The 15,791-nt window shown below is 38.7% G+C and overlaps 1 protein-coding gene across 6 annotated transcripts; it reads left to right on the top strand.

The window, feature by feature from the left end:
* The first annotated feature begins 7 nt into the window (after positions 1–7).
* IRAK4 (interleukin 1 receptor associated kinase 4) lies at positions 8–14,927 on the top strand. Of its 6 annotated transcripts, none has more exons than XM_075059195.1 (12): positions 8–97; positions 699–868; positions 1,923–2,068; positions 2,390–2,587; positions 3,408–3,568; positions 4,265–4,329; positions 4,638–4,752; positions 6,853–6,962; positions 9,542–9,725; positions 10,578–10,640; positions 12,463–12,621; positions 12,720–14,927. In XM_075059195.1, exons 2-12 carry the CDS (start codon positions 708–710, stop codon positions 12,750–12,752), a joined length of 1,395 nt encoding a protein of 464 aa, XP_074915296.1. In that variant the 5' UTR covers positions 8–97; positions 699–707; the 3' UTR covers positions 12,753–14,927. The 6 variants fall into 6 exon arrangements, with proteins under 6 accessions (XP_074915296.1, XP_074915303.1, XP_074915300.1 ...); XM_075059202.1 differs by having other exon boundaries at positions 16–97; positions 699–1,020; XM_075059199.1 differs by having other exon boundaries at positions 16–97; positions 699–1,315.
* The last annotated feature ends 864 nt before the right edge of the window (positions 14,928–15,791 follow it).

Here is a 15,791-nt window from a genome sequence, read left to right as displayed (position 1 = left end):
AAGTGATGCAGGGGGAGAAGCCTGACGGGAAGGGAGGAAGGGAGGGGCGGGGAGCGGGGGCTGCCGCCGTCAGGAAACGACGGGGGTCGGCGGTGAGGTGAGGTGGGGGTGGGGGGTGAGGTGTGAGGTGGGGGAGTGACGTGAGGGGGGGTCTGAGGGGAGGGGAGAGGTGAGGTGGGGGGGGGGGTGAGGTGGGGGGGTGAGGTGTGAGGTGAGCGGGGAGGTGAGGTGAGGGGGTGGGGGGGGTGAGGTGTGAGGTGAGTGGGGAGGTGAGGTGAGGGGGTGGGGGGGTGAGGTGAGGTGGGGTGAGGTGAGGTGTGAGGTGGGGAGGGTGAGGTGTGAGGTGGGGGGGTGACGTGAGGGGGGTCTGAGGGGGGGGGGAGGTGAGGTGGTGGGGGGGTGAGGTGTGAGGTGGGGAGGTGAGGGGGGGTGAGGTGAGGGGGGGTGAGGTGAGGTGTGAGGTGGGGGGGTGACATGAGGGGGGGTCTGAGGGGAGGGGAGAGGTGAGGTGGGGGGTGGGGGGGGTGAGGTGTGAGGTGAGGTGGTGGGGGGGTGAGGTGTGAGGTGGGGGGGGGGGGGGCTGAGGTGAGGGGGGGTCTGAGGTGAGGTGAGTTGAAGGGGGGTGGGAGGTGAGGTGAGGTGGTTTCCCGCAGCCCCAGCAAACCCCTTTGTTAACGGCAGCGTTTGTTGTTCCGTAGGAGGGGAAGATGAGCAAGCCTGTCACGACTTCAACGTATGTCCGCTGTCTCAGCTACGGGCTGGTGAGGCAGCTGGCAGATTTCATCGACCCGCAAGAAGGGTGGAAGAAGTTGGCAATTGATATAACCAATCCCTCCGGCGAAAGCAGATACAACCAGATGCACATAAGGTCCTATATAGAAGTTACATAACACAATCTTGGTTTTTGGCTGTTTAACATAAATACGGTTGTCCATCCTGTTACTGTAACTGGTTGCAGTTTGTGTGCCGGCAGGTACCTAAGAACTCATCTTACAGTACTCTTTCCTTAGGGAACTTGAGGTAATTACTCTTAATTGTTCTGTAGTTCAGTTTTCAGGCAAGCTATAGCCAAAGAAAATTGACTACGGAAATTAGGATTAATTAGAGCCACGGACATATGTATTTTTAGCGATACAGCATTGGCTGTGTAACTTTTCCATGCCCTAGAGACTACTAAACATCAGCTTCGTCATGCATCTCACACAAGAACAGCACAAGAGACAACTGGACTGTAACCTGTAATTCACTGTTCCCAAGAAAATGTCCAGCAAACACGGGGAGCCTGAGGCCTAAACCTAACAAGTTTAATTTAAAAGTAATGTCAGCAGTATTTTGTGAACACCTTGTTGCTTGAAGGGCTTGTTGAATCCTTAAGCTGTTTCAAAGGTTATGAGATTTTAAATACCCTACGTATCATCTTGGGTGTCCAGTCTTTCTAGTGATGTTAGCATTAAGTCTTCGTTTGTCTTTGTATAATAATAATAAATCAGTCAGAATAATGGATCTCAATTTCTGCTTAATGCCCATCTCTAAATATTCAGAATGAAGTGTGAATGCCAGATGGATGGAAAAGACTTAAATTTTTTCCATTTGATCTGTATCTGACTTGCCCTCTGTCTCTTGCTGATGTTCTCTTTTCTGTTAGTCCCATGTGCCTATATGTTACGAGTCCTGGACAAAATGTTGAAGCCATGCATGCATGTTTTTCCCTTAGTTTTTCTCATATCTTGCATATTTTTCCCCTGAGTTTGAATTTCTTCTGTTTTTTTAGCTGCATTTTCAGAAGATATGCAAATAATTGTACAGTGCAGTTCAGTACACTCAGATTTTTTTTTTTTGTCATTTACCTTTAATCTCTTTCCCCTCTTCATGGTTCTTGAGGTCACTTTTTTTTTAATGTTGGTGTTAATTTATCTTTTAAGGAGATTTGAAGCATTTGTACAAATGGGAAAGAGCCCTACGTGTGAATTACTTTATGACTGGGGAACGACAAACTGTACGGTTGGTGATCTTGTGGATCTGCTGATTAGGAATCAATTCCTAGCACCAGCAAGCCTTTTGCTTCCAGGTAACTGTTACTCTTGTACATTTTGTACTGTGTTCTCAGTTTTCTAAGATGCTAAAGAGCTTCACAGTAACTTGAAAATCAGAAAGGATTAGGTCAAAATAACCAAAAGTAGACATATTTTCCATTTTCCATTATTTGTAATAACAGTTTAAATAAGAGTTTCAAGTTCAAACAAGAGTCCTGCAGCTTACACATGGTGGCAGAATATAACCTTCTCATGATGCTTACGTGTCTCCTGATCTTAGTAAATACTAGCATTAATGTTACTTGTTTCTTCTGATTCCTAATGTAGTTAACACTTTTTCTAAATTCCATTTTCAGAAGCTGTAAGGATGGCACAAGAAGTTACATTACCTCTTTCTTCACAGGAAACCTTGCCTATACATGAGAAACAACTGCCTATACAGGAAAAAGAAGTGGCATCTGTAAAGCCTGTTTTAGTTCAGAGTACTGAGAAGCAATGTTCAGCTCCTCCCTACTTAAGTCAAGAAAATAGCAGCTCACAGTCTAGTAGCACAGGTAGGCACTTAGTTTGGTGGATTTAAGTACAGTCTTTTTTGCTGATCTGTCCTTCACCCCATGTGCAATAAAACATAACAATGCATTGAAGTAATGACTATATTCCTATCATCGTGCATCAATGGGAAACAGCATCTTGCTTTTGCTCTTGTTCTGAGTGGCTGTGAATTTAGCCTGGATAATAAGATGTCAGAATGTGAGATGCACCTTGCCAATAAGGTGGCTACTGTGATGGGAAACTTGACTGCTAATTAAATTTTAGTTTATTTTGTGCTACTCATCATCCTGTTGCCCTTTTTCAGTACTGATTTTGTAGACTGTTTAGCATCTTGTGTTTTAAAGCTGGATCTTACATGTCAGAAGTGACTTAATGTTGGAGAAAAGATGACTAAAGAAAGCATTCTAGGAAATAATATGGTTAGTCTGTTCCTTCCTAAAGGTCCACTTTTGGATTGCTGCCAGAAACATGATGTGATCTAGATACATTTTTACATCTGACGCAGTGTGGCACTCTCTGTGGTCTGCTGCACATTTGGTTTCTATTACCTGTATTACAAGTATTAACAAAAAATACAATCAGAAGGCTGCTACAGTACTAGTTGTGAAGAAAATAATACATAGCTGATTATATATATTTATCTGTGTTTCATATTTTTTTTTCCTGGTATTTTCATCACAAAGCTGGAAGTAGGTCTCCACTATGTCAGGATTTGCATGGTAGCAAGTTTTTGGTTTAATAGAACTGACGCAGAGAATCTATTCAATACACTCGTTCTTAAGTGAAAACATAGTTGTGCTAAATGGCAAATATGTCTTTCAGATTTCCATAATTTTTCATTTCATGACTTGGAAAGTGTTACAAATAATTTTGATGCGCGACCAGAATCAGCTGGAGGTAATAAACTGGGAGAAGGTGGCTTTGGTGTTGTGTTCAAAGGCTACATCAATGGCAGAAACGTGGCTGTCAAGAAGCTTGTTGCTGTGAGTTGTTCTGGGCATTTTCCATTTTAATGACTATGTGCTTTAGAGTATAGACTTGTTTTCTGTGGAAAGTGTTGAATGATACACTTCAAAAAGTGTCACCACGTTAAACATTAGTTGGGTTGAGAACCTTATCCTGTAGTCCCATGAGTGGTGTGAGTCAGCACAGTCACCAGAGATGAAGTCGTGCCCTTTCTGTAGCTCTCCTTTGAGTGGCTCGGGCAAGTTGTCTGGAAGAGCAGAGTCCTCCCGCAGTTTCCCTCCCCTGCACACAAGAAGTGGCAGAAGGGAAGGGGTGCTAGGGAGGTTTCCCTTGCAGAAACGGATGAACGATTCACAAGCTAAATAGGTATTGCCACAGAATTGTGGTCTTCATAACCAATGGTTTGTGTGAATAATTAAGTTTGTAATGGGTAATTGCTATTAGGGGGTAACTGCAGTGAAATAAAATGGGTAAGTTGGTGACTGTGCTGAGACTGGATCCATTTCTCCAATAATACTGTGTTCCAAGGAATTAAAAGTCATGTTCTGATCCTTTATTTTTGAGTTGAGTATAAAAAATGCTGTTAACAGTTAAGTAGTTGTTACATGTAACTAATGTAAAGGAAGGCTTACAGTTCTGATTATTTTTTTTAATTAATAACTGTGCATTTTAATACATCCAGTGATGTTAACGTCAAATACTTCCTTTTGTAGATGGTTGATGTTAGTGTTCAGGACTTGAAACAGCAATTTGATCAAGAAATAAAAATGATGGCGAAGTGAGTACAGTGTTATACGATGTCATTATAGCCTTTTGTGGGAGTCTAATGTTGACAGATAACACGTCAGCTAGTGTGATCCCTTATTTTTGTCTTTCTAGCATAACTTAATGATTTTGATGTTAAGTGAGAATGTTTCATACACAACATGACTGTATTTTGTTTGTTCTAAAGCACCACTGCAGAAACCTGGCTGTGTGCAGTAGGGCTGAAACAAGTAATTGGGGATCAAGTTCCCTCTGCCTCGTATTTTCCTCAAATGCTGGGAGTTTTTCAGAGCATATACGAACACAACTTTTTTGCTGTAGGTGTCAGCATGAGAATCTAGTAGAATTACTTGGTTTCTCAAGTGACGGTGCTCAGCCATGTCTGGTGTATGAATACATGCCCAACGGTTCATTGCTTGACAGACTTGCTTGTCTGGTAAGTTATATATTTTCTAGCTTCCAGTTGGCTTACTTTGCTGAAGTACAGATATCTATGAAATCTTTCAAACAGTACTGAACCGTAATGGCCAAATGATGTTTTACAACTTCTGTGTTCTAGAAGACAAATATGATAACAAGTATTCTTCCAATAACATTTTATACAAATGTTTTAGGCAAGTTGAAGTCAAAGCAGGCTGACAATACAATATCATGTACTAGTACCTGAAGTGGCAGAGGAGCTTAGACTTGCTATGCCTGCGTGGACCAGAGCAGAGAGTGCTGCAGTATTGTTCCCAGTTCTGCCATTGGCATGTTCTCTGCTAGTTCTTGAGATTCTGCATTGTGAAATTGCCCTTTGTTCATTGCCTTTGTGACAGTGGTTATAACACAATGTTCATAGTCTGCGTATCTCTCTGAAGTGCCTAAATAAATGGGAAATATATTTTTTTTAAGTAGTATTTTGTGTAAATGCAGGCTTCCTTCTGATTTAATCAACTGACGTATCTTCTAGCCTTGGCCTTTAATAAAGAATAAGTTGCTTTGTTTTTGGTGAGGCAACTCTGTGTATGAAGGACAAACAGTGGTTCATTAGAGTGATACCAAGAGTAAGCAAGACTTAACCTAGTAGATAAGTGTCCATGTTAGTCTGGCGAAGGAGTTAAAAAAAATCTGCTTTATACTAAGCAAATGCAGCTTCTGAGGTTGTAATCTGGTGAACGTTTTAAACTGGTGCTACTTTAACCTCCCATGTCCCTGGACCTAAAAATGTAATTTTGCTTTTTTCTGCACTGATCTTCCTCTTGTACTGCTTCAAGCATTTAGTAGCTGGAGAAAGAGCTGGGTTAGGGAACTGATCAGGCTGAAAAAACACTTGGTGAAAAAAATCTTTCATTTTCACCTGGAGATGTTTCCTCTGCAAGGCTGCACAAATACTTCTGCCACAACAGGAAAGAAGTGGTGTTAGGGTGAGAATGAGTAGCAGTGGATGGGGAAAGGACTGGATATGTTTGGTAGCACTGCTGTCTCAGGTTGGTTTGGTTGATTTGCTTGCACACGCTTATACATTTGCAATTTTTTGGGTTTTTGTGGTTTTTTTTTAAACAGAATTAGTGCAGAAGAGAGGCTAAGTTTTGCTTAAGGCAGTGCAAGTTTATCTGTAGAAATGAGCAGTGCGTGACAGGGATGTATATGAAAATGTTCATCTGTGTAACTTTGGCCACTATCATCAAGTGAGCTTAAAGGATTAGTGGTAATTGAAAGCTAAAGTAGAAATAACTGAGGCCTTTACAAGGAAGAGACAAACTTATGATATAAATCATAAAGAATCTAAATCAGAATCTATAAATCAGAAAGAATCATTTTCTGATAAAGTCGAATAGGTGAGGAATGTGCATACTGAATGTGTGTTCTTGCTGATAACTTCATTTTGTGACTTCACTGGATGTGTTTGAGGCATGGACTCCTGCTTATGTCATCATCTTCTTATCTGGGCTTTGATGAGTAGGCAAGGGAGGTGGTAGAATGACGAGATACTCTAATCCTTTTCCCTTGGCCACTGACAAGCTTAAGAAGTGGTTTTGAAATATAGGTGTCCTCACTTTTAAGGTCTAGTTAGGAACATGAATTGAGCTAAACTCTTGAGAAGTAGCAAATCCAAAACCACTGGAAGATTGACTTCTCATTGTTAATAAAAACTGTTGATTGCTTTGAATTATTTGCTTTGGATTAAAAGGCTCTGGTATTGGTGCTACTACGAAGTGGAATATGTAGTAGATATAGGTAGTTCTTTGCAGTGCAGCTGGCTTTGTAGGGTCAGAGTCAAATATTATCAAGAACACTTTTTGCGACGGGTGAATTAATCTAAGGCAAAATGCAGGGGAAAGAACTGAATGTGACAAATGCATGTATTTCTGCCCAAGTAAATTAAGAAATGTATGACATTAGTCTTTTTAATGATTTACTTGAAAACCACAAAACATAGCAGGAAGTCGATTTTGGATTGTGGGGGTTTTGTATGTTTTCTTTTCTTTTATGTGAGCATATATATATATTAGATTTTCACCTTTCTACTTGCCTTTCTCCCTTCTTATTCAAGGATGACACTCCACCAATTTCTTGGAATACAAGATGTAAAATTGTTCAAGGTACAGCAAATGGCATCAACTTTTTGCATGAAAATAATCATATTCACAGAGATATTAAAAGGTAAAAGCTGCTGACTATTGCTGGCTGCATTTTCCCTTTCCTTTTTTTTTTCCTTCTTTTTTTTTCTTCTTCCCCCTGTTAAAGTAATTTTAGATAGAACAAACTGAAGAAGCATTGCTTCAGTCAAGGGCACAGTCTTTTCTGCAAGTGACATCCATCACCATAATCTTGTCTGTGCCACAAGGACATGACCAGTACACACTTCTAAAGATAATTATGAGGCTATTGTAATCTGTTACTATCAAATAGTTATTTGAGTGCTGCAAGGACACCCAGAAGTTCTGTTCTTTCACAACTGCTGCTAAAAGAGCTGCTGTTAGAGAACATAATGACTTTTTAAATGGGGAATTTTTCAGATGAAAACCCACCTATTTTTTGCTTTTTCCTAGAGCATTTCTTCAGAATGTCTCCTTTGATTTACTGCTATTTATTATGAAGACAGGAAAATTACTTCAGTCAGGTTTATGAAGTTCAGGGTTCTTCAAGGATAATGTATGTTCACTTGTTTGCTATACCAGAAAATTTTCCAGGGATATCAGAGCTTAGAAAAGGTGGGGATTTTGTTGTAGGGTTAGTGGAGGCAGGTGGGGGGGTATTTGGTGGTTTGTTGTGTTTTTTTTTTTTTCCTTCCTTGCTACAGTTTGTGTTGTTTTCTTTTAAATACCAAAGCAGTCCAAACCTCTGAAGAAAAGCCCCAGATGCCTTACTCCTTCTGTGGGTTAAGAAGGAGCAACTGACTGATTGGGTGTCATGGATGAATGTTTCAATAGCTTTTTGGCTTCTGGCAACTCTGCTAAATGTAGACCACTGGTTTTGTGACCTTCCGGCTTGTGAGGAACAAGTTTTTGCTTCAGCTGCCTCATAAAATGTGCTTGCTGCTTTGACAATTTATGTTTCTTCTTTCTTCCCTGCTTAAGCCTGTGGACAAGTGTAATGACTGGAAGGGACGCATTTTTTACCTTATGCTACTCTACCCTTCTAACTGCTGTGAGTTGATCATATTACAGGATTGGGTTTGTTTTGGTTTGGTTTGGTTTTTTCTTTTGTTTGGAATCCATTTTGCAACGTCTTGCACTTGCCATGTGAATAGTTCAATAAATTTGGCTGGTGTTATTAATAGTGCTGCCACTCCCAGGTAAAACGTAGATGACGAGACATCTAAGAAGGTTTACTTCAGTCTTCATATTGCTATGATCTGTGGACACCATTCGTAACCACACAGGCACTAGAACAGCTTCTCTGTAGGCTAGAGGGGATGTGATTGAATGGGTATTCTCAGAGTTGTCCATAGATTTTTGGCTTGATTATGCCCAGGAAATAGGTCATTTATCTCTTGAAGCTTGACAGTTGCATTAAAACTTGCTTCTGTTGTGCCCTTTGTGGTGTGTCAAAAAAGTGACCGCTCTTTGGGCTTGGTTCAAGTTGATAAGAAGCTCAGATTTATGAGGCTGTGATCCTGTTCTTCCTTCTTGTAGAATTTGAGCTTTAAATTCGGAACCAGTTGGTGGATAGTGCCTTGACTAGTGTTTGGCTTTTTGCAGTGGTCTTATAATTAACACTGTTTACAGCAGTTCTAATACCAAGTGATCTGCTGTAACTTACATCTGTGATAGTTTTGTTGAGAAGGTTTGGTGAAAAAGAAGGGGAAGTTAGAAATACAAGTTTCTAGTAAGTGTTACATGTTGTATCTGGCTATATGGTTTTCTTACAGTTCCATTAAGGGGATCAGAAAATGAGAAGGATTACAGAAATGCTAAATCAAGTATTTTAAAATAGTTCCACGTGCTACAAGTGTAAAAAAAGAGTAGAAGGTTTATGCTGTAATTCATCCCACTGAGTATTTTATGAAAATGTTAATGTCTTTTAGATCATTTTCGTTCTTCACACTTTTTTTAAAGGAAGTAAAACCTGTAGATCAAGTGGAAACACAGCACATACATTATTTCAGCATTAATAAGTTTTCTGTTTCACTTCCAGGAAAAGAGTAGAGTATTAGTATTCATTTGGCATGTGAATTTGTAATGGTTGACATAGTATTAGGTAATAGGTATAAAAAAATGCTTTTGTTAGTTCTGAGTAGAGATTTAGACAGTTAAGAATTGTACTGTGATCCAGCACCAGTTGATCAGAGCAAAGTATTCTTTATTATTCTTCTTAAAGAAAGAGTATTCAGATCCAATACAGGGGTGTAACATAATTGGGCTCTTACAAGACATTTTTGTATTTGTAGGATTTGGGCTAGGGGGGTGTGTGGTTTTTTTTGTTTTGGTTTTGGTTTTGTGGTTTTTTTTAGTTCATGCAAGCATGCATAAGAAAGAACATGGATGGATCCTGGCAGCCAGTTCATAATTTATTTAGAGCAATTAACTTTGAAATGGAGCAATTTCCAACAAAACTAACTCTTGCATTTTTTGTTATATGAATAACGAATAAATGTCTTGGATTTCAAGAAACAGTGAAAATAGCATTTTGCATTTGGTTGTTAAAGAGTTATTAGTCTGTTATAAAACCTAATTACTGTACTTGTTTGGAAAATTCTCTTTTTTTTTCTTTTTTTTTTTTTTTCCCCTCTCCCCCAGTGCAAATATCTTATTAACTGATACATATATGCCCAAAATTTCTGACTTTGGACTTGCAAGAGCATCTGTAACATTCACACAAACAATCATGACTGAAAGAATCGTTGGAACAGCAGCCTATATGGCACCTGAAGCTCTGCGAGGAGAGATAACGCCTAAAGCTGATATCTTCAGTTTTGGAGTAGTAAGTAGAATGTAGGAAGCTGTATATGACTTTTTTGTAAATGATAAAAGCATACAAAATCAAGAATATCTGAAATTAAATAATCCACTCTGATCTATCGTTTCTTCTTTCCCCAACAGATGTGCTCTTAAGATAGAGTTTCTAAACTTTGATTGGTTTAAAATCATTTGAATATGTTGATTAAAACATTGAATTTGCTAATGATTACAATAATTATGTTAAAATATAAATTTGCATGTGAAAGACTGGAGGAAAATAACATTCCAAGTTCTAGCTAAATGTAGTTTGAAGTAATGTGGAACATTGTTTCATCTTGCATAGTATTGCACAAAAATGTAACTCAGGCTGGAAAAAAAAAAAAATGTTTTGAAGAAAATGATCCAAAAGTGTGTTTTACTATTTTTAAGCACCAAGAGTATGCTGTCCATGCAGGATTTGCTTTAAAGCTGAGTATAAAAAAGACATGAGCTTAATAATGAATCCTTTCTGAATAGATCCAAACCGTAATTGCTGTAGACCACTTCCTTCATGGCATTTAGTTTCATGGGGAGGTAGGCTAGCTACTGTTTCTGAATACTTTGGAAATCCTTCCCTCTTGCTTTGAAGCAACACAATGTAGGCTGAGAAAAACTTGCATAGAAATTCATAAGCCACACTGCTAATAACAGTTAACGAAAATAAAGGTAGGAACAACAGCAACAATGATCAATTGTATAGAGAGCTCTCTTTGGACAAATACAAATCCTGTGAGCATTTGTTTGAAAGACTGGCGGTCATGCTCCTTTTTTAAAATGGTTTTTATGCTAAGGATTATTCTGCGCTTCATTTTCTCTTCTGATTTTTTTTCCCTAGGTTTTACTAGAAATAATAACGGGTCTTCCTCCAGTAGATGAAAACCGGGAGCCACAGTTACTGGTATGCTCTTTCTGCTTTCTCCTCCCCTCCCCCTGCTCCAGCATCACTTTGTATGAAATCATAGTCAGTTAACAGGTTCTGAGACAATCAAATGAGTCATCAAAATATGTAGTTATGAAAACAGCTCTTGTGTGAATGTTTGTCTTAGAGGTGAGGCTGCAAATTTCCTCTCTTGGCTGGTAGAAGATTGTTCAGTCCCCAAGGCCATCTCCTTCTGATTTGATACTGTAATTCTCTTTGTTTCGGTATGGCTTCTTATTATCATATTATCTTTTTATCATTATGCTTTATCAGCATACCCCTGTTATACCCAGGTACCCTGATAGTTCCTCATTCACCAGAACATTTTAAACTATTTATCTCGGTTGTTTCTTTATGTTTCCTTATACTTCTTACCATTCCTGTATCAGTTTTCATCTTCTTCAACTTTACTAGTAATCTGCAAATACCTTGTATTTTTAACCTTAGGGAAGTTTGGAATGTAAGGGCTTTTTTGCAAGGTGAGGGGTGGGTTGAATTTTGTTTTCTTTTTTACTATTCAGTTAACAATTCAGTATACTAATTAGGAAACTAATGTCTCAGAGCTCACTCTCTTGAATTAAAAATCTTATAATGCTGTTCTTAATTTAGCCTTTCATTTAGCTTAAAATTAAATTCTGAACTACTTATTCCAAGGTTTTCCTAGAATATTTTTTTACATAAAATTTACTAAGTATGAAATAGCATTGAGGTTTGGATTGGTTTTGTTCCATACTGTTTGATAGCAGATCACTTCCTTCACAGCTTGAGGAATACCCGTGTACTATTAATAGATTTTTTATTTTTTTTTTTTTTTTTTCCCCTCTAAGCTGTATCTTCTGGAGTGGCATAATACTTATCCTATTGAGCTCTGTAAAGACCTTGGAGAACTCAGTCCCTGTCAGATTGAATCTTGAGGTTTGGGGGTTTTTTTTGAAGCAGGCTTTTTCAGAGATAGGATCTAAAAAGGAATACAAAGTGGGATTTGACTGGTACAGTTTATTTTTGTAATGTACTTCTGGGAGCATAAAGAGAATGGTCAGTGCAAGATAACGTGGCATCCATAGCTTTGAAATTTGGACGTAGCTGAATGTTAGTCAGCAATTTCAGACTGACCCATAGAGGAAAGTAGAGGACCTGCCTCTACTCACTGACTTTTTATTTCTTACTTCATTTACATACTGACTTGTCTGAGGTATTCCTCGAACAGTATTTGTGATTACAGGTAATGCATTTCTAGTGTGTTGGAGCTGGAGAGCTTTGGACTAAACCAGTCAGGTTTAAAAATATATTTCAGACTAGAAGTTTCCTTTAGAATAGACACAGCAGCTACTGAGACTGGTGACAGAAGGCATTAGTTTACAGAAGGAGGTTTTATAAGGTTGACAAAAAAACCCCTATTCACACTTAAGCTTGCATATTTGTGGGTTATTAAGTAAACATAAATACTTTATGTTGATCATGCTGCTTCTCTTAAAAAAGAGACAATACTACAAAACTGAGCCTTGAACTGGGAGAAGGTTAAAGGTGTATGATGCAGCTTAAAGAAAATTGCTTTACAATTTTCTGTTAACTCAATTAGAAGTAATTTATAATAAAAATGTACAGTCCACTTATAGTCTCACAGGCTGTTTCTGCAGGTATTGATGAATAATTATGCTGCTGAACCATTGTCATCATTCTTTGTCTCAAAAAGTGGTTGAGAAAAGAACACTCAAAAGCAAGTGTTGAATTGTTAGTGTGGAATACGTAATGGTCAGATGCTTACAATGCTATCTGCTCATTTGTTCAAACTCTCTTGTAGCTGAGTATCAAAGATGAAATTGAGGACGAGGAAGCAACTATTGAGGATTATGTTGATGAAAAGATGAGTGACTGGGATGCACCTTCAGTTCATAAAATGTATTCGGTTGCTCATCAGTGTCTGAATGAGAAAAAAAACAGGAGGCCAGACATAAAGATGGTATGTAGCCTTTCAGATAAAAGGTTTATTTTGAGTGTGTGTGTGCCTGTGTGGGGTTACAGTACCAGTTATTTATATTTCTATCTGCTCTCTTGCAGGTCCAACAGCATCTACAAGAGATAAAAACTTGATACATGTTTCTTCTCATACACAAAAGTTTTTGAAATGTTTCACAAATATTTTATTAGTATTTAGTGTGACATTTTCAGCTTTTCTGCTTTCCAGAACTTTCTGGTGTGCATATAAGGTGTGCTGTTGGCCTGTCATCACTGTGCTGCTTTTGTTAACTGAGCAGCCTCTTCACATATCCTCAGCCACTGGGCCCTCAGCATGAGAAAACTTTTTTTGTATGGACAAATTGCACTGCTGGTGCATCTTCTCCACAGCTTTTTAAATGCATTTCCATATTAGAATCTATTTAATTATTTTGATTTCCAAGTACCAAGTATGTCAGCTGCAAAAGCGTATGACAGTAACAGAGTAGAATGTTCTTTTTTCTGCAAAGTGCTTTCTTGATCAGGTGTACTAACCTTTTTCTATTGAAGACAACTTTTAATAGGTACAAATAGCATTTATATTGTCTTTTGGGGAAAAGACAATAGTAGTACCCATTTAAAACAAACTTTAGTGTTTTAACTTGGGAGTTCATATCAGTGTGAATGGACTGGTAGTGTTTGTGAATGTGACTATTTTTCAAAAAGTCTTCTCTGGATTAGTTTTAGTCAAATAAATGCTGCAAGACGTATTCTAAGTTGCTTGTCAATCCTTGAAAGCAAAAAACCAAAACAATTATCTTGCAGTGCAAATGTAGAAATACATACGACTTTCTTCCAGTGACCTCTGTATGATGACAAACCATTCAATTTTTGTTCATGGGACGACTTTTAGCTGCTTTGAGTATTTTACATGCTAGGAGAAAATTCCATATGGATTATAAATACAGATGGTTTATTTTGGTAAAGGGAACAGAATAATAATTCTGTTAAGACCAATTCTGCATTTTCTTTAGTCAAATAATTAAGCTCTTTCATATATTTATAGATATGTATATTAATAAATAAATATTAAAATATACTTAGAAAACTTTCCATGTTTTTTAAAAATAGAAGCATTGACAGATCAAAGCAGACTAAAAATGGAATGAAAGTGACTGGTAAGATTCCAAATACTTTGGACTAAGTAGGTATGAAAATACTACCATTGTAAATGAAAGAGGTTATTTTCATGTAAACTTTTTTGCACCTCATGAACTGTTTCTTGACAGCTTAGGGGTAGGAAAATAGTCTGGCTTACAGCTAAATTTGAAATCCATGATTATCACAGAAAAAAGAAACAATGAGAAATGATCTGACTGCCTTCAGGGATATATATATCTCTTTGTAGAAAGCATGTGATTTCTAACACTTGTATTAGTATCCATAGAACTCTGGCTATTAACTCAGTCTCTATTGCCTTTCCAACCAGATAGGTTAATTTGGAAAAAGGTATCCACCTAAACAGCTTCTGATTCTATTGAGCATAAATTGTAAAAAGCTGTTAACATAAATAAAAACGCTGTGTTATCACTGCTATTAAAACTTTGGGCCTTGGAAACAATAGTCATTTTACGTTGCTTGCATTTCTGATAATGACATTACGCTAACCTCACTGCATGGAATAAAGCTGTACAGTGGAGAAAAAAGCCGCTATAAAGCTAAACCAGAATAAAATCTGCTTAAGCCATTCTTCAGTTTTAAACATCTCCAGCTGTTAATGTGAAGGTTTCTTATTAGGTCATGTCTGCTTTTTAGTGTTCCCTGGAGCTAAAATACAGCCACAGTGTTGCCCTGAAGTGTGTTCACTGCAGTAACTCCCCAGTCAGCGCTGTTCGCCTCTGGTGTGGTAGAACAATTTTGTTTATGCACCAGCCGTGATGTTCCAAGTATTAGGAGAATCTTGGCTACAAGCACATGAGCTCCTGTTCTTCTGTCACAGTAGACCACGACTCTTTGCAGGGCTGCTGTTGGCACCTGAGTTTTGGCAGTGGTTTTCCCTTACTGGAAACGAAGCATCTTCGCTACCCTTTCATACAAGGAAAGAAAAATATTTTTTGAACTCATATTATTCTGGTGAGGAATGAAAGTGTGAGGTGTTAGGTAATTAGGTAAAGCTAACTAACTTATGTGACAACTTTTTTAAAAAAAAAAGTACACAGGGTGCAAGGAGAAGGAACTTCCCCCCCCAAGATTTTTTGAGGTCTTCATAGAGTAAAGTCAGCACCTACAGCCATTAAGGGATAAGAGTAGCTGACTTCTCTTTCATTTATTCCCTGCAAAAACAAACTATCCTAGGGTCCATACTTCTTTGTATTAATTACTATAGTAAAGCTTTCCAGGACACAAATCGGTAACTCGAGTCATTCAAGTTTTTTTGTGAGTAAAGGGATGATCTAGTTCCATAGAATGGGAGGCAAGAGAAAATTTGGTACGGTTCCTGGTGGGTGAAGAGAGCTCCGCGTGGGAGATGTTCTTGGGATAGAGGCGGGGCTGGTGTGGCTGCCCTACTGCCTGTCTCGGCAGGGAAGGTGCTGTGGAGGGCGTCCGAGGATCACTGCCCTCGGTGAAAGAGCCAGCCTTTTGCACGTTAAGGATCTAGAGAACTCTAACATAAAGCAATTTAGGTGCCCCCAGAAGGAAGTATGAATGAAAACCAGCAAGTGATTTATTGCAATTCCAACTAAGACTCTAGAAAGAAGCAGCAAGATAAGAGCAAATGCCAAGGAGCTGAAGAAAACTGCTGTTACGGAAACCTCTTGCAAAGGGCAGCAGCTCGCCCACAACTACCTGCCACAGGAGGTAAGAGAATGGCTGTCGGGAGTCACACCAGAGGTGTCTGCACAGCCAGGACCAACAGCTTCTGAGGGAGGAACGCAGGCACAGGACACCGGTGTGGAGGTACTGCATTGGGGTAGGGTGGCTTTGTACAGTTTGTGGCTCATTAACTTTGAAAAGGATGCGAGGTCTTCATTAGTTATTAAGCCTCTATCAACTGTTCTTTGATCAGTTTGTCTGGTTGCCTTTTGAGCCAACACAGCTTTTACCAGCCATAGTACTTCATGTAATTGAAATGGGAAGAATTGCCTCACCTTTATATTTGGGCTGGCCAGCTGGGAGTTTTATTGAACACCCACT

The sequence above is a fragment of the Buteo buteo genome, chromosome 28 (genome assembly GCF_964188355.1).
Source record: "Buteo buteo chromosome 28, bButBut1.hap1.1, whole genome shotgun sequence".
NCBI classification, from domain to species: domain Eukaryota; kingdom Metazoa; phylum Chordata; class Aves; order Accipitriformes; family Accipitridae; genus Buteo; species Buteo buteo.
Note: the sequence above shows the minus strand (reverse complement) of the source record. Positions and strands in the feature narration are given on the sequence as shown.

Coding starts and splice junctions, on each gene's coding strand:
- IRAK4 (XM_075059195.1), top strand. CDS start 708: ATGAGCAAGCCTGTCACGACTTCAACGTATGTCCGCTGTCTCAGCTAC. Junction 4,330..4,637: donor GAAATAAAAATGATGGCGAA/GTGAGTACAGTG, acceptor TTTTTGCTGTAG/GTGTCAGCATGAGAATCTAG. Junction 9,726..10,577: donor ATATCTTCAGTTTTGGAGTA/GTAAGTAGAATG, acceptor TTTTTTCCCTAG/GTTTTACTAGAAATAATAAC.